General features: G+C 44.4%; 1 protein-coding gene across 15 annotated transcripts in view; it reads left to right on the top strand.

Moving 5' to 3' along the window:
• Positions 1–19,854, top strand: part of MORN1 (MORN repeat containing 1) — a 235,182-nt gene that overhangs the window by 34,301 nt on the left and 181,027 nt on the right. For all 15 annotated transcript variants that reach the window (XR_014171296.1, XM_081923661.1, XM_081923669.1 and 12 more), the window contains exon 10: positions 3,127–3,317. Coding sequence is in view for 14 of the 15 variants with exons in the window: in XM_081923661.1 (XP_081779787.1) it covers positions 3,127–3,317 (191 nt within the window). In the remaining variant the exon portion in view is untranslated. The remainder of the gene's footprint in view (positions 1–3,126; positions 3,318–19,854) is intronic.

Below are 19,854 nucleotides of genomic sequence, written 5' to 3'. Positions count from 1 at the left end.
AGGTCCCAAGTAATCCCCAACAACTAGCTGGATCTGGTTAAAATTCATGGGATAAGGCATGTGGAACACTGATAGGAATGGATGAATTTGTCAGTTTCGTTTCTCACAGGTTCTCATTTTTCCAATCTTAAGTTTGGTATGCCACATTTCTGCGTCAGTTCGTGGTGTTTTGTTTTGTTTTGTTTAAACTCATTAAAATTTGTCAGCAGTTCAGTATGCATTTCTCATATTTCCCCCCCCCAAAAAAAATGCATTCTTTGTGTTAATTTCATTAATGTATGCACATTTATCTGCATCACCCTCTTATATACACATTCTAGGATGCTTTTTTTTTTTTTTGGGTTGGAGAACTGCATTTCAGAATTCGGAGAAGTGTAAATTTTGAAAGATGACTATGTTTTAGTTCCCATGTTGTTTTGGGAAGTGTGAATAAGGAAGGATAGCGTAAAAATGAATGTCTCCCCCATCCTTAGTGAGCTGCTGAGGAGGCCTCTGAGGCCTGGGCTGTGAGCAGCTGTTTGGAGCCAGGCACCAGGAGTTGGAACTGAAGAGGGCAAATCAGCCAGGAATTAGGAGTGGGGAACAAGACTGGGAACACAGGGCATGTCAGGACTCCTTGACATCTGGTGCTCTTTTGGTGTTTTGATTTCCTTTGATGGACCACTTGGCATCTCAGCCATGTCATGGTAGGCTGGGCAAAGTTGGACCCTCCATTGCCAGAGGCCTCTAAGCAGGGACTGGACTGCCATTGGGGATGCTCTAACTCTAGATTGCCTACATCAGAGGTTCCCAAACTATGGTCCCTGGACCACCAGTGGTCCAAAACCTTCAGGTGGTATTATTGTACTACAGTTTCAAATCCACATAAATTGTAATGCAGTGCAGGGACGCAGGTGGCACTGTGGTAAACCACCAAGCCTCTTGGGCTTGCCTATCGTAAGGTCGGCCATTCGAATCTGCATGGCAGGGTGAGCTCCCATTGCTTTGTTCCAGCTCCTGCCAACCTAGCACTTTGAAAGCATACTGCCAAAAGTAGATAAATAGGTACCACTGCAGTGGGAAGCTAAATGGCGTTTCTCTGTGCTCTGGCCTCCGTCACAGTCTTTCCATACACCAGAAGTGGTTTAGTCATGCTGGCCTTATGACCTGGAAACCTGCCTGTGGACAAACGCCAGCTCTCTGCCTGAAAGCATAGATGAGCACTGTACCCCATAGTTGAATTCAACTGGACTTAACTGTCCAGGGATCCTATACCTTCACCTTTACTGACAATGTAGTACAATATGCATTGTAATACCATAAAAAACAGTATAAGGTATAAAGAAAGCAATAAAAATACAATTAAAGTTCATACAGCATATAGCACAGTGCATTACAGCAGGGGTCGGCAAAGTTTTTGTGACTTGGGCCGGTTCACAGTCCTGCAGATGCCGCAGTGGGCCGGAGTGTGCACACATGTGCTCATGCATGCGCAAACACTATTTCTGGAGCAGAGGTGGTGTGCACAGCTTCCCATTGGCTGCAGGAGCTTCCTGCAGCCAATGGGAAGCTGACGAGTGTCACGGAAGGCGGTCCCTGCTCTGCTCCTCGCTGGTTTAGCGTGGCGCACAGGAGCCGACTGAGCGGGTGGCGGGGGTCCATGGGCCAGTTAAACGACCCCCATGGGCCACTTGTGGCCCTTGGGCCTTAGGTTGCCAGCCCCTGCACTACAACAGGCAGAAAAATCATTGAGTGGCCCACCAACATTCTCATCAGTTTTCATGTGGTCCATGAGGGAAAAGGTTTAGGAACAACTGGTTTGCATCAAGCAGGGAAGTTGGACTAGAGGGCCTTCAAGATGCCCTACAACTTTATGGTTCTCTGGTTCTAATGTGTACTTGTCCACCAGACAACACCTGAATATCCTTTATAAATTAGGATCACCTTAGACTGGTATGTTCTTTCCCTCTGTTGAGTGTGTGTAACACTTTTCTGCCACTATACAGATTCTGTGAGTTGTAGCACTCTTTAATATTGGGGCACTCAAACAGAGTTGGGTTGCTAACCTGTGAAAGCCTGGCACATTGCTTAGATTGGAGAAAGGTATTTTCCACTCTTTCCCACCCTGTAAGAATAACAACAGGCCATCAGCTTGGAATGCACTTTAAAAACACTGGCTAAAAAGGCTGTACTCCAGTTTGAATGTTAAGAAAGATGTAAAATTAGCAACGACATGGTACCAATAAATTAGTTAAAAGGAATATGAACTTAAAAGTAATTAAAAGAAAAGACAAATTTTGGATAAATACTATGTTAAAACTAAGTCTTTAAAACGGTGACCTAAATTATCTAAAATTAGGAATATAATATTGGAAAATTATATTATAAGAATTGAAACAAGTTAATAAATTGCTGGAAAAATTTAAGATTTTGGAATGCAGGAACGAGAGTTGTGAGGAAGTCCAAGGAGGGGAATGAAATGTCGATATTGGAAAATTATATGTTATTCTGTATGTTCTTTATTGTCTAAACAGAATTTTAATAAATATTATCATAAAAAAATAAAAAGGCTGTACTCCAGCCGATTTAAGTCGAACCCACCATCAAAATGAAAGGAAGAATTTGTGCAACTGCTGGGGGGGGGATTTAACAAGGCTGTTGCAGTTGTTGGCTGATACTTCAGGTCACCAAGACCTAAGAAGCAAGAAACAGGCCATCCCAACAACCTTGATGTACAGAGCTAGGGCCAAATGCCATCTTTTCCAAATCTGACGGACAAACTGCAGAGAGAGAGAAAGAGGGAGTGTTAGGCCTGTAACTTTCGTTTATTTTAACCCAAAAGAGCCACAGATGAGTCATAAAGCCCTTCTGCTTGGCATGCAGAAGGCCTTGAGTTCACTTCCTGGCATCTTTCATATGAAAAGGATCTCAAAATGACAGTGTGCCCAGAAAGACTTTTGCCTGAGTCTTTGTGGAGAGCCACTGCCTGTCAGAATGGTTGGCCAGCATGGGCCAGCGATCTGATTCTGTACAAACTTCACATGTTCAGCCCTCATAGTGTATCCCACATCAATTCTGGATCGCTTACTTTTAAGGTTTATGAAGCTTATCAGTGCAAAATAATGCCAATCCTGTTTCCTTTGGCAGCGGATTTGAGTATATTCCGTATCCTTTGATGACTGTCACGTCTGGAAGCCAGAAGCCACAAGCTGCCCTGCCTGCTGTTGGTGAAAATCAACTTGCCCTGCTTGAACTGCTAATACCCCCAAGTGCCTTAGAACCAGAATCTGGATCAAAACCCCTGGGTGGCGCGGGAGATGCCCTTAGCAACCACTATGGTAAGTAGAGATCATAGATTTAGCTTGAGTGCTTGGCTTTTGCAGTTAAGAGAGAAACAAAAGGTATCTTCTACCCCCTCAGTGAAACAACTTGAGACGGCTTTTGTCATGCTAATGGGCAGCTTTAAAAGCATTTTGCAGGCTGTAGGAGATTTGCCATTGACATTCCTCATAATAATTTGAATAGATTTATTTTTAAAAATATGTTCCCCCCCCCCTGCATTAGACAGAATAGCCTTTGCTTGTTATGCAGCTTCTTTGGGTGGGTTTTTCCTTCTCTGATCAGTCAAAACATGCTGTTAAAAATGAATTAGGCAGGAAGTGTTCAGCGGTAACACCATATCGGCATTCTCATGTTGCTTTTGCTTGGGAAGTATGCCAGTGTTACAGGGAGGAGAAGGAAGAGGAGGAGGAGGCATGTAGTGAAAGCACCAGTTTGCCTTTTGGAGTGGAGGCATGTATTGCTTTGTTTCTGAGGCCATGGTGGAGATGCTGCTTAAAGCCCTGTTACATGCACACATTAGCGAATAGAGCAGTTTTCCTTTGGGTTATAGCTAAGTCCTACTCAGAATAGGCCCATTAAAATGAATGGTCCTAAGTGGACCCATCACTTTCGCTGGGTCTGCTGTTGAGCAGGACTAGGAGACAGCCCTTTGATTCTCCTGCTCCTATGCATGTCATCCATACATCTTTTCAAGCTTTAAGGGAAAAACAGCTTCCCCACTTCTATTTTGTCACCTGTTCCATGAAAGAAAAGAGGGGGATAGAACAAACATTTAAAGCAGTCTTTCTCAAATACTTTGAATTCATTCAGTCCCCCCCCCCTTTCCCACTCCAAAACTTATTCCACTTTCTAGGCCTTGCTGCCCAGGTAAACCTCAGTTCTGCAAGTGAGCATCTGGGAAAGAGCACATGTTCTGCAAGGATAAAAGTCACCTGTTTAATCCCTGCCCTCTCCAGATTAGTAGGTGATGGGAAAAGGCCTCTGCACTGGGTGGATGAGTCAGTGTTAGAGCACCTGCTTTGCCTGTAGAAGGCCCCAGGTCTACCTAGCATATCCAGTTTTGAAAACCTCAGGTAGCAAATGATGGGAAAGATCCCTGCCTGAGATTCCAGATTGCTGCTGCCAGTCAGAGCAGCCAATACTAGATTAAGAGTTTGACTTGGTATAAGGAAGTTTCCTACAGTCCTCCCTGTTCTGGTGTTCAGCTGAGTGTCTACAGCCTGCTATGGCTGCATACAAAGATCTGTGGATTTGGGGCACTAATCCCAACACTTGTATCAGAAGAGAAATAAAAACAGGAGACATCTGCTGCACACATAGGGAAACAACATCAAGTACGAAACAGAAGCTCTTTCTGAACACCAGTATCAGTATAGTCACGCTGAGATGATGTGGCAGTATAGGATCCAGTATGGATCAGTGCAGATCTTTCAGGCACTCATCATTATCCATTTTAAGTTTTAATTTATTTCTTTATTTTCTGCTTTGAGTAAGGAGCTCAGGATAGGATGCGTGGCTTTTCCATTCCTCCCTCCCATGCACTGTACCATGTGCAAATCAAATTTATTTAAGAAAATGTGTAAGACCCCTCCTCCACACACACTCTGTGCTTGTGTCACTAAGAGTAGCATACAAATAAAATAATAAATAAATAAATTACAGAATACATTAGAAACTCATGAGTTTCACTGCCTGAAATTCGGTGGGGAGTTCTGTAGCAACCTCAGAGATAGCCTTCTCCTGTGTCCCAACCAGCCATGCCTCTACCATGGTTTGGATGGCTGCCAGTCACAATGGCTACCTCCATTGTCAATATGCCTCTGATTACCAGTTGCTGTGAATCACAAGTGGGGAGGCTGCTGTTGCGCTCAAGTCCCGCTTTCAGGATTCACATTGGGGTACCTGGTTGGTCAGTGGGAGAACAGGATGATGGGCCTTTGGCCTGATCCATCAGGGCTATTCTAATGTTATTTCTGGGAATCCAGAACAGCTGTTGTAAATAAGGATGTCAAGTGCTTCCATGGTTGAGCACCCACCAATGCCACAAACTGTCTCAGCTAAAGTTTCCAGAGACTCATCCATATTTGCCCCACAGTGAGCACAGTGCAATAATTTGGTTTGTATGTTACTAAGGCACATGTAGCCATTGCAAGACCTGGCTTCATTAGGAATGGATGTGGTTTGCCTACCAGGCTAGACTGGGAGAAATAGCCTTGTCACAGCCACTCCTGCAGTTGCTGGAGGAGCAAAACCTGGTCTATCTATGACCCCCTCCAGATGTCCTTTATAGTGTGCATTTGTGACGATCCGTGTTCATGATGGCATCAGTCCAGTTATATATGATCCAACTTTCAGCACTGTTTGTACCTCCAAAAGTTTGTGGGTTGACATACAGCTCTCTTTCCAATCAGTGCATGCCCATTAATTGACTCCCGAAATCCTGTAACTTCTTATACCACAAATGTCTCGGTTTATTTTTTGTCCCGCTTTTGTTGTGCTGTAGTGCAAGAGTTGCCTTTCTGGGTAGCTGTAATGCAGTAACATTGGGGCAGCCTCACAGAACAGCTAACAAAGCAGAATGATGTATGAATGGTCCATTATAAATTCATCACTAATCCACTTTTATTGCATTTGCAGAATACACCCTGCAAAAAACAACAACAACCCACCAGTCTGGAGGGTCCCTGTTACATTTGTATCTTATCCTTCCTCTAAGATGCTTAGGGCAGTGTGCATAGGAAGTATCTCATGTTATTCTCACAACAGCCCTGCGAAGTAGGTTAAACTGAGAGAGGGTGACCAGCTTAGAGAGCTTAGTGACTGACCAGGGATTTTAACCCAGGTTTCTCAACGATCCTAGCCAGACCTTCACGCATCCTGATCTCACTCTGCCCATGTGATGCATAATTTCATCTGAATTGCACCTTCCACTTTTGCCTCCATATACATTAAAGTGAATTGGTGTGAAATACCCAAATAATTTCAAGGGGGGCCCCAAATAGCTTTGCTAACTTTCTCTGGGCAAGGTGGGGAGGGGGTCTGCAAATCCGAGATCTATCTATTTACCACCCTACGAGGGCCCCTTTTTCTTTCTACCTAAAATCCACCTACTCAGAGCTGTGTCTCAGGGTTTATTATAGTCCCAGTGAGTCAAACCTGCCTACTCATCTTATACATATATACATTCACAGCCTATATTGTTGTTTTGGTTTCCTAGAGGACATGAAGTAACAGATGAGCTAACACTTTTCTTTATAAATATGCCAGTATTATTTTACAGGCCAGTTATTCCTGGAATTATTCATGGGAGCCTGAATGCTGAGATCTTGGGAGTTGAATCAAAGTTTAATCACTTTGGTTTATTGTGAACTGTAATATTAAATCCACCCCATATAACTTGATACATTGTAAATACACGATTTGCATCTTAATACACTCAACTTGCTAACAAAGTGGAGAGAAACTGAGTGGTAGTTAAAATTGCATCTATCTTTGGACTCTGGAGAGTTTATTTTGATAGTCCCAACATGTGCGATATGCTCCGCTGGCCCCTCTTGCCAGCTTTGTTTTCGTCATACTGAATTCAGTTGGCTTTTGCTTCCCCCCGCTACCAAAATAAATGTTTATAAGAGCCCTTATTTAACACCTGACCCCCACTATTAAATTACCAGAAGATTTGGGTTATTAAATAAACGTGCCCTCTCTTGGTTTGATTCTCCCCTCCAGCATGTTTTGTTAGGAACGTTTCAGATCAGGGATTAAAATGTATTTTCTTTGTGGGGAGAAGTACTGAAGCAGAGAGATTTGGGGTGTGCAGGACAGTGGAGGGATACTCTGCTCTGATACATGTAAATGTCACTTTGTGGGGGGAACCATGGGATTGCATTCTAGATTCAGAGGTGGTTTAAAAGGGACTTGGCACCTTGGGTTTAACAGATCCAGGTGCAGCTCCCTGAGCTCCCCAAAATCACTCTTTGAGTGGACTCTTAGAAGCTGTTTTTTATGGGCTCTTCTACAAAATGAAATGTGCCTCCTGTCCAGGTAGGAGTCAGGGATGTCTGCAGGGTTTTTTTTCCATGGGGTTGGTTTTAGGTAAAGGTAAAGGGACCCCTGACCATTAGGTCCAGTCGTAGCCAACTCTGGGGTTGCGGCGCTCATCTCGCTTTATTGGCCGAGGGAGCCGGCGTATAGCTTCCGGGTCATGACTAAGCCACTTCTGGCAAACCAGAGCAGCACACGGAAATGCCGTTTACCTTCCCGCCGGAGCGGTACCTATTTATCTGTTACAATACTACAAATAAGCATACATACGTACATAACTGAAATGTGGGAGCAAGGAAGTTTTTCACAAAACAAATGAGGAGAACAGTGCCAGCACACTTTGCCTCTTATATCTATAAATTATAGAAACTTTTTAAAATGGAAGCTGGGAACTGGGGTTATGGTTCATGCAGTGGGGGAAGGGAAACTGAGCGCCTCCTTGTCTTCTGCCCCACGGATGCCCATGGTAAGAGCAATGAAGGGCTGTTTCTCCAGGGCTTTTAAACAGTGATTATCAACTTTGGATCCCACATATGTTCTTGGACTACAACTCCCATCATCCCTGGCCATTGGCTAAATTAGCTGCGGAGGACCTTAAACTTGGTGCCCTTGGGTAATATGTTCTCAGTGGACATATGAAGCCTGTTGGTCCATCCAGCTGGATATTATATACATTTATTTATTTATTAAAATGTTTATATACTGTTATATCATAAAATATATAAAAAGTAAAAAAAAACAACCCATACAATATAAGCACAGAAAGTTAAACACAAAGATCGGTAAACCATTGTGAGTGATGTACTCTTAATTTCCTGCATAGGTTTAGTGGAATAGAGAAGTTTTCAGCAGGCATTTACAAGTTGGCCTAGAAGGCACCTGTTGAATCTTCATTCTCTTCTCTTGCACTCCACCACCACTCCTTCCCTATACTGCCTTGGTTTGCCTTGACTTGTTGCTAGTATCACCTCCTGTAGAACCACAGGAAAAGGGAGATAGAGAAGGCTGGAAGCAGCTGGCCCTTATCAGACTGCTTGGCCTGTATCATTACAAAAGATACATCTCCAAGGCCCCTTTAGGGAGCAACAAGGGCATGGGTGCTGTTCTCTGAGATTTTGGAGAGATTGGGTCACTCTTGAGAGAGGTTCATCTGTAACCAGGGCGTGTATGTGTGTTCCAACTCAGCCTTCACTTCAGGGTCCATGTGGGATAGGCTGGATATGGGAAGGATGGAACTGATGGTCGTAAAATTGGGGCTTACGCCACCAGCCTCCCCCCTCCCTGCTCCATAGGGATGCTGTGGATGCTTGAATGCAAACGAAACCTACCATTCATCTATTTGGATTTCAATTTCTTCCTCTATTAGCTTGTAAGCTCTGGCAGTAGTAGATTATTTCTTTCAACCAACTTGATTTGCACTTCAGTTCTTTTTCCAGCAAAGGCTTCATGGCTCGCTTTTGAGCAAAATGTTGGCACAATCTCAAAACACCTCAGGAATAACTTCTGCTGATGGGTAAATTATGAGGTCCTTGAGGCTTTCGTTCTCCCTGTTCTTTTAGTATGGTGGTAATAACACAGTAATGGAAAGGCATCCAGCCCCATGCACTATTGATGAACTGTCAGCAAAATGGAATTCTGAAAGGTTCTGAGAAACGGCACGGAGCTTTTGCTTTCAGAAATGGATGTGCTCGCCTGTTAGACGTTTCTAGTTTGGTAATGAAATCCAAGGCTGAATTAAAAGCCGCTCTGCTGCCGGAGGGGCCTCCTTGGTAACATTTACCAGTTACCTTGACTAAACTGGCTTTGTCCTGTGTGGTGGATGATCGGTTGTGTCCATCAGGAAGGGCAGTGCAGAAGGCAGAGAAGCCAACAGTAGATGGAGCCAGAGCTAATGACAGGCAACATAGACAGGCAGAGCCTACCAATTCTAGTTTTGCCCCATCTTCCTCCCTGCTGAGTTCCAGAAGGGCAATACTGAGGTGAAGGAAGCTGACAGGCAGGGCCACAACCTAGGAAGGCAGGCGGGTGGTGGGCTGTCTGAGGGCAGACTGAAGTTAGTGCTGCAATGCCCTGTTTGCCCTAATAGGTCAGCCTTCCCTGATAGTGATATAGAAACTGCCTGGTACTAAGTTAGAGCTCAAGTCCATATAGCCCAATATTGTCTGCTCTGACTGGCAGCTGCTCTCCAAGGTCTCAGGCAGAGGTTTCTCACATCACCTGCTCCCTGATTCTTTTAACAGGAGACTCCAGGGCTTTGAACCTGAGACATTATGTCAGGCATGTCCAAAGTAAAATTGTAAAAAAAAAACCTCAACCACTTTGATCAGCCCTCATGCATGTTCACTAATCAAATCCGGCCATCTTTGAAAAAAGTTTGGGCACCCCTGCCTTATGTATACAAAGCATGTGCTCTCTTCATATTGGACACTCGGCATGCAGAATCTCTTCTTCTGTCTTGATATAAAATCCTGACTCTGCCAGATTTTCTGCACGTTCACCTGTGGATATACAATCTTTTCATCTGTAAAATGTTTTGGAACATTGTTTGTCTGGTCACCTCTTAAGAAATCATAACCAAATTTTGTGTGGTGGTTCCAAGGAGCAGGATTTTGTCTACCTCTGGATACAGTTGGACACCATTTTGAATCAAGGTGGCATACAAAACCTTTTTAAACTGCCCTGATTTTAACAACAGATTTCAAAATTGCAGTGGTTTTTTGTTTTTTCTTAGAATTCCTGAGCACTGCTGGGTATGAGGCTGTTAATTCTGAGTAAACTTTAAGCCAGCCATTCCTTATTTTTTTTACTTTCATGACCCTGCAACATATTAGTTGGGTTTTTCTACTGTCATCTGAATATTTTGTTCCCTTCAGCTTTTAAATGATAATAAATTTTTGTTTAAAGTGACTCCACCCCATTAACAAATGCACTCCAAGCAACGGCGGTGATCTGTTTGTTTTAGTCTTACATAGTACTAGTGGAATGATACACGCATACTGAGGGAGAATATTCCCCTTGCGGTCTTTGTGTTTTATAAAACAAAGTGCAACAGTACAGCCCGTTTCCAGGCACTGACAATAGCAACATGATTTTGCTGGCTGTCCAGTTCCTCTTAATCCATCTGTTTTAAAGTTTGGTTTATATCATTGTGTTTTCTGCTGCATCAGCTAAAATACTTCTCATACTTCTGGACCGAAGATGGCTATTTTGTTACATGTCTTAAATTGTGTGGAATTTACGAGACTGAGAAATGAACGGTCAGTGGAAACCAGGGCTCCTAAACATGCTCCCCCCCCCCAAGTTCATGCCAACTTTGGGGTACATTTGGTGGGTGGTTTCAAAGGCAGCAGTTCTTAGAAATACTAAGTCAACAAGGCTATAAGAAATGCCAGAGAGGATCAGACCTGTGAGTCTTAGCTTCTTGTTCTGCTTTCTTTGCAGCCTGCAAAGAAGTGCTGTAAGGCAGCTTTCAAAAAAGGGGGCAGGGAATGGCTACATTCAAATTCAGGCTTAATAAACCAGAATACTCAGGAGAACTGTAGCCCTTTTCCTCCTGTATCAGTCCTCCCTACATGTGCAAACCATAGCTTTCCATTACATCTGAACCAGAAAACTAAGCCAGTGGCTCCTAAACAAGTTATAATATGAAACCATGGTTTAAAGTTGGCTTACAAATCCTGGCTTGTTTGAAAGCCATGAACTATAGTAATGGAAAGCCACAGTTAAGGCTGGGTGAATTTGTAAATTTCATTTTTTTTCCAATTTTAAATTCAATTCTCCACATTTCCACGTCAGTTTGGATTTACGGTATTTGTTTTCTTAATGTGAAAATTCATCCTCATTTTAGTGGGAATTTCACCTAATAAATATATTTCTGCATAGCAGTTCCCCTGAACATAATGCCTTTTTTGGCGTGTTATTTTCACATAACGTCTGCATATTTGTACACGTTACTTGGCTGGGGAACTGCAATGCCAAATTCGGGAAAAGTGCATATTTCCAAGGATGGCTGTATTAAAGGTAAAGGTAAAGGTACCCCTGCCCATACGGGCCAGTCTTGACAGACTCTGGGGTTGTGCGCCCATCTCACTTAAGAGGCCAGGGGCCAGTGCTGTCCGGAGACACTTCCGGGTCACGTGGCCAGCGTGACAAAGCTGCATCTGGTGAGCCAGCGCAGCACACGGAAACGCCGTTTACCTTCCCGCCAGTAAGCGGTCCCTATTTATCTACTTGCACCTGGGGGTGCTTTCGATCTGCTAGGTTGGCAGGCGCTGGGACCGAGCAACGGGAGCGCACCCCGCCGCGGGGATTCGAACCACTGACCTTTCGATCGGCAAGCCCTAGGCGCTGAGGCTTTGTTTCAGAAAGATGTGAATTAGGTTAAGTCCACCTTTAAATGGGAGCTGAATCAAATGTCTCCCTCATCTCTATGTAGCTAACTATGGCTTCCTGGTTCTCCGTGCCTCCCTCCACCCCATTTGTGTAAAGCCGGGGTGAAAGAGGTGCCATGCCACAGCACCCAGTTTGTGTACATGGTGCCCCATCCATTTCTTTACTCTTTATAACATGGGGTAGGTTTGGTTGCAAGGCAGTGCATGGCATAAAGTTCCCGCTGTAAGTTTTACATCTCAGGAAGGATTTTGAACCTGGGCCTTCCTGGTGCTAGTTTGACACACTGACTTAGGGACTGCCAACCTTTTTTGGGCCAATGAGCATTTTTGCAGAAGGGGGGCGGGGCGGGAAATGTCATGGGCATCACACACCCACAAATGCACCCACCCACCAACTGCCCTATCACACATGACAACAGTAGGATGTTTCTTCCAAGCCCAAGGGGTGCCTGCCTCTCTGAGGGCACTATGTTGGCGATCTCTCCTCTCCTGCTCTAACCACTGCACTACATCTTGGCCTGCAGAGTTTCAGTTAATAGGATCTGTGGCATCGAATGTTGCTGTCCAGTAACTCTTGATTTGGCAAGTCTGAGTGAATTCCGGAGTTCTAGTACACAGAGAGTTGCACGGAGGATAAAGCTAACAGGAAACTAATAAATGCAGTGAATAAATGTTCAAAAAACAATCCTACCTGACCTCCAGGTTTGAAGTAAAGGGGGGAATCCTATAATGCTGAAACTCGCACAGAGCTTTGGTTCCAAGTGTATTTTATTAAGCATGGGAAATAGCTGGGGCTTCTCACATTCTGTTTTTTCTCTCTTTAAGGTTCTAGCTTTGAATCTCCTACTTTTATAGCAAATGGGTTCTCATAGATGGTACAAAAAGAAAGTTCAAGTGCTATAAATCATAGGTATCTAAATATTAACCTACGGCTCTGGGGTCATCTTTCTGGGCCGCCCAACCATGTTCATTTTTTAAGTCAGTTTTAATTCCTCTGTGTTTGAACACACACACACACACACCCAGCACACACAGACACAGACTTATTTTCTGCCAATACCCTCTGGCCAACATCAAAGCCCAGTGCACTCTCATTTCCCAGAGTTTTACTGGAAGTCCCCAGTGTTAAAATTATAAAATTGCCAATGTACACTGCCTGAGGATAATCAGAGATTTCTCTGAAGGCTAAGCCTTCAGTTTTGACTACAGGCAAATGTAGAATGTTTGTGGCACCTCACCCTTTCCTTTTTGTCTTTGGGAATCATGAAAAGCAAATTCCATACAAATCGGCTTATTTCCTGTCATTGCTCATCTTCTCCTGTGAAGACGCGCCAAACGTAGCTCATGATACTTCACCAACAATCCTCCTTCCATCTCTCTCCTAGCAATGGGAAATGTTTCTGATTTGGAGCACCTCCAGATGACCTATTTATTGAGCATCCATTGTGATTTGCTTGTGCAAAGCTTACACCCGGGTTAGACTATATCTGGTATTCACTGAGTACTCCTGATTTTTGTGCAGAGCAGATGTATGACAATGAGCATTCAGCCTATATTCAGTTTGATTTGTTTGTGAGGTATTTATATGTCTTCCTGTTAATCATCTCATTTATCCCACACTTTTCAATGCATGTCCCCATCACTTCCAACTGCAAAAAGTCAATTTCTTTTTTAAAGTGGATTTGTTGCACCAGGGCGCCAGAGCTCTTTAACCCACTTTAATTGTGCCAGCCTAAATTTACAGTGTGCACTTGAATTCCTTGCTCAAAATAGTGGCAGTCCGAATGCACCATTGAACTTTACAAAAAAATCACTACTTATTCTTCACTACCCACACAGTTATTGGGTTAGATCGAAAGATCCTGCTAGCAAAGTTTGTCTTCCAACCACAAAAGGACTGCTTCCAGTTCCATTGCAGAAATGTTGTGTGAGCAAAGTGGGGCAGGAAACTGGCGAATGGTGTTCAGGGCCATAGCTCATTGGTAGAGCATCTGATTTTGCATGCAGAAGGTCCCAGGTTTAATCCCCAGCACCTCCAGATAAGGCTTGGAATTGTCTCCTGTCTGAAACCCTGGACAGCTGCTGCCAGCCCATGTAGACCAGGGGTAGGCAACCTAAGGCCCATAGGCCACAAGCGGCCCACGGGGGTCGTTTAACCGGTCCACAAGCCACTCCAGAAATGAGCTGCCTACTCGGTGAGTCCCCGCACGCTGCGCTAAACTGGCACAGCACAGCGAGGGGACTCGCTTCCGCAGCGCCGGAAATCGCATATGCGCAGATGCCGGAAATCATGTCTGCGCAGACACAGACATTGGAATTCATGGGCGCACGCGCTCACGTGCATGTGCAATCTGGCCCACTGAGGGATCTCCTCTGGAGTGAACCGGCCCAGGCGAGGTAAACCTTGCTGACCCCTGATAGACTGAGCTAGGTGGACCAATGATCTGACTCCATCTCAGACAGTTTCCTTTTGTTGTTTAGTCATTTAGTCGTGTCCGACTCTTCATGACCCCATGGACCAGAGCACGCCAGGCACTTCTGTCTTCCACTGCCTCCCGCAGTTTGGCCAAACTCATGCTGGTAGCTTCGAGAACACTGTCCAACCATCTCGTCCTCTGTCGTCCCCTTCTCCTTGTGCCCTCCATCTTTCCCAACATCAGGGTCTTTTCCAGGGAGTCTTCTCTTCTCATGAGGTGGCCAAAGTATTGGAGCCTCAGCTTCACGATCTGTCCTTCCAGTGAGCACTCAGGGCTGATTTCCTTAAGAATGGATAGGTTTGATCTTCTTGCAGTCCATGGGACTCTCAAGAGTCTCCTCCAGCACCAGCATTAAGTAATCCTAAATCCAGAGAACCTCCTCTATTTGTGCACCTCCTTGTGTAAGGCTATGAAGAAGCTCCCACAAGAGCTTTTTTAAATTTATCACCCACAGAAGTTTATATGTGACAGCCTGGGGGTTTCCTTTCCTTATTAACTGTTACTCTCCAGGGTTTCTTGAGATGCCAGGGATTGAATTTGGGGCCTTGAACATGCAAAGCATGCACTGTACAACTGAGCTGTGGTTCCTCCTCAGACAGAACAAGAGGCGGGTCTGAATGTTAGCTTCCCCAAAGGGATCTGGCTAACCACTCTTGGAAATCAACACTGAACTCCATGGATCCTTTGATCCCATAGGGATTTTCTTAATCTGGTGTCCTTCTGGCAATATAACCAAAGATTGAACTGACCCTTGGGGACGGCCAGTTGAATAAACCCATTCCTGAAGATTCTCGCTCCATCTCCTTGCAAAATGTCTAAAGATGGGGAAGGGTTGCAACATTGAGAAAATCTTTTGTGCTCAGGCTTTGCTTCTTTTTCCCCGTGGGTTCTAAAACCAGGAGGGGTCCTGGATGAATCACATGAGTGCTCTGTCCTCCTACAACAGATTAATCTTCTATCAGAAAGTAAAGTTGTGCCATATGCTTTTCTCTGTACATTTCATTTGGCACGTGGAACCGTCCACTTACCCATCATCAGTCCAGCTGCTGCATGTTGCTTTACTCCTTGTGTTTTAGGAGGTTTCCCGTCCCTCGTTCTCTCTCTTTTCATATATATTTTTTTTTAAAAAATTAAATATTTGTGTAATCCATCCTGGGAATAGGATGGGCTATAAATCTCTAAGAAACTCCATGCCTAGTACAAATTATCTTCAGGAATGTCTAGAAATACATTTAGCCTACTGGAAAGGATTGTAGGCTTGGAGAACACAGGGTGATTACACAGTGCTTGCACTGAAGGAAACAAAACAAAGCAAAATGTGAGCGCTTTGAGACTGTTGCTGTTTTGTGGAAGGAATTCAAATACACCACAGAACTTTAGGTTTTGTGCAATTAAAGTCTTTTGTCACCCTAGCACAACAAATCTCCTTTTTGTAATTTACAAAAAATGCTAGTGGTTGGAGGGTCCCGAAGCAGAGGTGGGCAGAGTGATTAATGTAAACGTTGCCGTTGTAATGTAGGCCAGTTTCTGCAGAAACACACAGCCCTCTCTGCCCTCCATCCAGGCAAGCAGGAAGCATTATCAGAGTTCAAGGACACATTCCAGTCAGGCAAAAACATTCAAGGGAGGTACAAAGTAGGGCCTATGAGAGGCAAGGCCTGGTGAGAGTGTCATGGGAAGACAGATGCCTGGAGGTTGCATTTGGCTCCCAGGCCTGAGGGTCCCTATCACCAAGTTAAACATAGCAGCCCATCAAATAAACCTCCCCAATATGTTGCCAGTCTGGGACTGCAAAAACAGATGTTGTCAAACAGCCAGCAGGCTGAGCTACATAGCTAGTAGTCTGCAATCAGCTTGGCAGTTCAAAAGTTGTGCAGACCTGCTGTAGAGCTCTGACTACATGGCAGCTGTTTATGCTCCTGCTTGAGTACTCTGGGCCTGATTCAAGCATGTAGATTCATCACTCAGTCGCTCAGGCATGTAGATTCATAGCCGAACCATGATCTCACATGCCTCAGACAGTCATTACTAGCACAAATCTCCCACATCATCTTCTGTCGCCGCTTTTTCTTGCAAGCTGTTTGAAAATTGTCATCTTCTTGTGAATCACCCATTATGGACACTGGGTTATATATCCAGTGTTAGCCCTACTCGAAATAGGCCCAATGAAATGAATGGACATAACTAAACTGGGTTGATTAATTTCAGTGGGTCTACTCTGAGTAGGACTTAGTTGGAGACAGGCCATTGGAAATATCCTGGAATGGGTAGAGGACCATGGAAGAGTAATAGAGCATGATACAAAAGAAAGAGAGAGAGAGAGAGAGTTAAGGGCATGAATGCAGGAATAAATCAAAGAGAAAAGGTGCCCCAAGCACCCAAAATCTTTTATTGCTGCCCAATGCATTTTGGAAAGAAAAACTTCTTTAGGGAATTTTATTAACAACCTGCAAAAATATATTACTGCAGCTTCCTCCTTTTGCCAAATGGAACTGCCCCATAGACTTGGTCTATGAAACATGTTGTCTTGTATTTGTAGGTAGATAACACATTTACACTTATAGAAGCTTTTAAAACAAAATTGCCCACTCCCAGCCCCCCCCTGCAAATGTGCAATGTGTGTGCGCATGCCAAATTGGATCGTTGACCCGGGTGAAATGAAGCCGAATTTTGCCCCTGCCGTGTGACACTCCCTCCTATGAATCCCATCACATTTTGGGATATTAGGCTGATGCGTCCTTCATTTGTACCTTTGAAGGGTTAACACTTATAAAATTCTTTCTCAGTCTCTATTCCCTGCCCCCGCTTCTGTTTCCTTTCCTTAAGATTTTTCAAGGGTTAAGGAGTTCACCTTCCATCTGTGGTTTACTTGGTCATAATATTTGTTTAAATAAGTACAGGGCAATGCTGGGAAATCTTTGTAGCAGGCAGAGAGGAAGGGAGAAGTCCAGTGTGCAAGTTTCTATCTGGAAAGCCCAGAAATCTCCATGATCTGGCCCTGCTGCTGCACAGATCTGTCTGAAAGGATTAAGCATGTCGAGGCCTGGAGTGCCTTTTACAATAACGTGGTTGCGCCTACATTTATTTCTCCTTTGTTTGACTATATGTCCAAACAAGCTTGTGAGAGTTCCCCTGTCTGCGACCTTTTTGTACACTTTGGTAATCTCCTTTTCTCCACTGAAACAAAGCTAAAAAGTGATGATTAATCTGTTTGCTGATTTTCGCAATTGAAGGAACAACAACCCAGGAGTAATTCTTTGCTTCACTCTGTTAACAGAGGAATGGGGAATGGCAGAAAGCATGCTGATGATGGTGATAAAAAAAGTGTGGGATGTCTCTGAAGCACCCCCCCCCATTACCTCTATTTAATGAAGCATTGTTTTTGGAGACAGACCATGCAAATCACTGCTTTACATGTTTGAATGGTGCTTTTAAAAATATTCATACTGTAGAGAAAGCGGATAGGGTAAAATTAATCTCCCCGTGATACTAGAACTCATGTCAGTCCAGTGAAGCAAAATGTTGGACAGACAGAAGAAAGTACCATATTTTTTGCTCTATAAGACTCACTTTTTCCCTCCTAAAAAGTAAGGGGAAATGTGTGTGCGTCTTATGGAGCGAATGCAGGCTGCACAGCTATCCCTCTTGCTGTTCTGGCTTCTGGGATTCAGGAAAAAAATAAATCTTGTTTTCCTCCTCCAAAAACTAGGTGCGTCTTGTGGTGTGGTGCGTCTTATAGAGCGAAAAATACTAGGTGCGTGTTGTGGTCTGGTGCGTCTTATAGAGCGAAAAATACGGTACTTTTTCACATAGCACAGAGTTAAACCATGGAATTTGCTCCCGCGGTATATATTGATGGCCAACAACCTGTGTGGCTTTAAAACCGGTAGGAGGAACATTTAGTCCTCCAGTTGTTGCTGAATCACAACATCCATCACCCATTGCCATTGGACATGCTTCCCGTGACTGATGTGGGTTCAGCAACATCTGGAGGGCTACAGGCTCTCCACACCTGCTTTAAAAGATGATTGGATGAAGTCAAGGAGGATTAGGCTATCAGTGCCAACTAGCCATAACGGCTATGTTTTACCTTCACTGCTTGAGGCAGTAACCTCTGAATACCAGTTAATGGGAATCACAAGTGGGGAGAGCAGTGTTGTGTTCAGGTCCTGTTTGCAAGTTTCCTGTTGTCATCTGTCTGGCTACTTAGAGAACAGGATGCTGAGTTAGCTGTGCCTTTCACCTGATCTATCCAGGTTATATTCTTATATCTTAAGACATCTACTTCCCCTCCCCACTTGAATACTTCCGCAACATATGGTCAATGGGAGGATGGATTTAACTCTGGAAGCTTTCAGCTGCTTTTTCTGGAGCTGGTTTATACTTTGTCGCAAAGCGTGACTCCCCACTGCATAATCATTAAACTTTTTATCCCCTTCACCAAGAGATACCGGCACGCTATTTGCTCCATAGTGATATCTCCCAAAAGATATGGTGCAGAAAAGGGGAACCATATTGATCGGAAAAACGAGCAAATCCCCTTTCTGGGAAAGGCTACAACATTTGGGACTTCTTTTAGTTTGGGGGAAAGGCTGGTAAACTTAGGAATAGGTTTTTCTGCCTCTTAACAACGGAACCCAGATTGTAAGCGCAGTCAGAGAAGAAATTGGTCAAGTTGCAATGCTCACCTCTTCTTCTGGGTGAACATCATAGCTGTCAACTTACAGATTTGAAAATAAGGGACCATCAGCCTTGAAAATAAGGGACCAGCAGCCAAAATAAGGGACCTGTAGCCTCACCTGTTCCAGTCACTCCAGTCTTCCTGTCCTCCTGCAGTCTGGTCAAACTCATGCTGGTAGGTTCGAGAACACTGCCCAAAGAACTTTGTAACCAGAGGTTCAACTGAATAGAATCTGAATCACATGCACCACAAGGCCTATGCAGCCTCAACTTAAGATGGCTCCCCTGGCTTTGCACTGCAAAGTTTGCAGCAGCATGTGCAACAAAATGGCGTCCAGCATTCAAAAAACCCCTCAGTTTGCATTAACTAGCCACACACAAGGCATGCAAGGTCCACCCCCAGTCGTTCTTAGACTTCTTATTGGGTGAGCAACACAGCCAAGCAACACAGTTGGAGCCTCCCTCCTCCCTGGCCGGCAGGGAGGGAGGGAGAGGAGCTGCTTCCTTTGAAATTTAATGGACATCATTTAAGGGACATCCATCAATAAGGGACAGCAGCGGGACATGGCGCTGCAATAAGGGACTGTCCCTTCAAATAAGGGACACTGGACAGCTATGGTGAACATTGCAAGCACCCAGTGTTCACACCTGGACCCTAAGAGCTTTGCAAGCATCCCTACGAATCAACCCCAGCTCCCTTAAGAGTGTATCAGCATCTGGCCTATAATCTGCTGCAACTTTCAAGGGTGAATTGAGGAACTGATGAATGCCTCATATCGCCTAATATTTTGGTCCTGAGCTGTCATACCCACATGAGCATAAGAACTTAAGAAGAGACTGATGGTTCAGGCCAAAGGCCCATCTAGTCCCGCATCCTGTTCTCACTGGCCTGTGGGAAGCTCACCAACAGGATTTTTGTATCCAATGTTAATGCTACCCAGAGT

Source organism: Podarcis melisellensis, assembly GCF_964234715.1.
Source record: "Podarcis melisellensis genome assembly, chromosome: 8".
Lineage (NCBI taxonomy): Eukaryota > Metazoa > Chordata > Lepidosauria > Squamata > Lacertidae > Podarcis > Podarcis melisellensis.
Note: the sequence above shows the minus strand (reverse complement) of the source record. Positions and strands in the feature narration are given on the sequence as shown.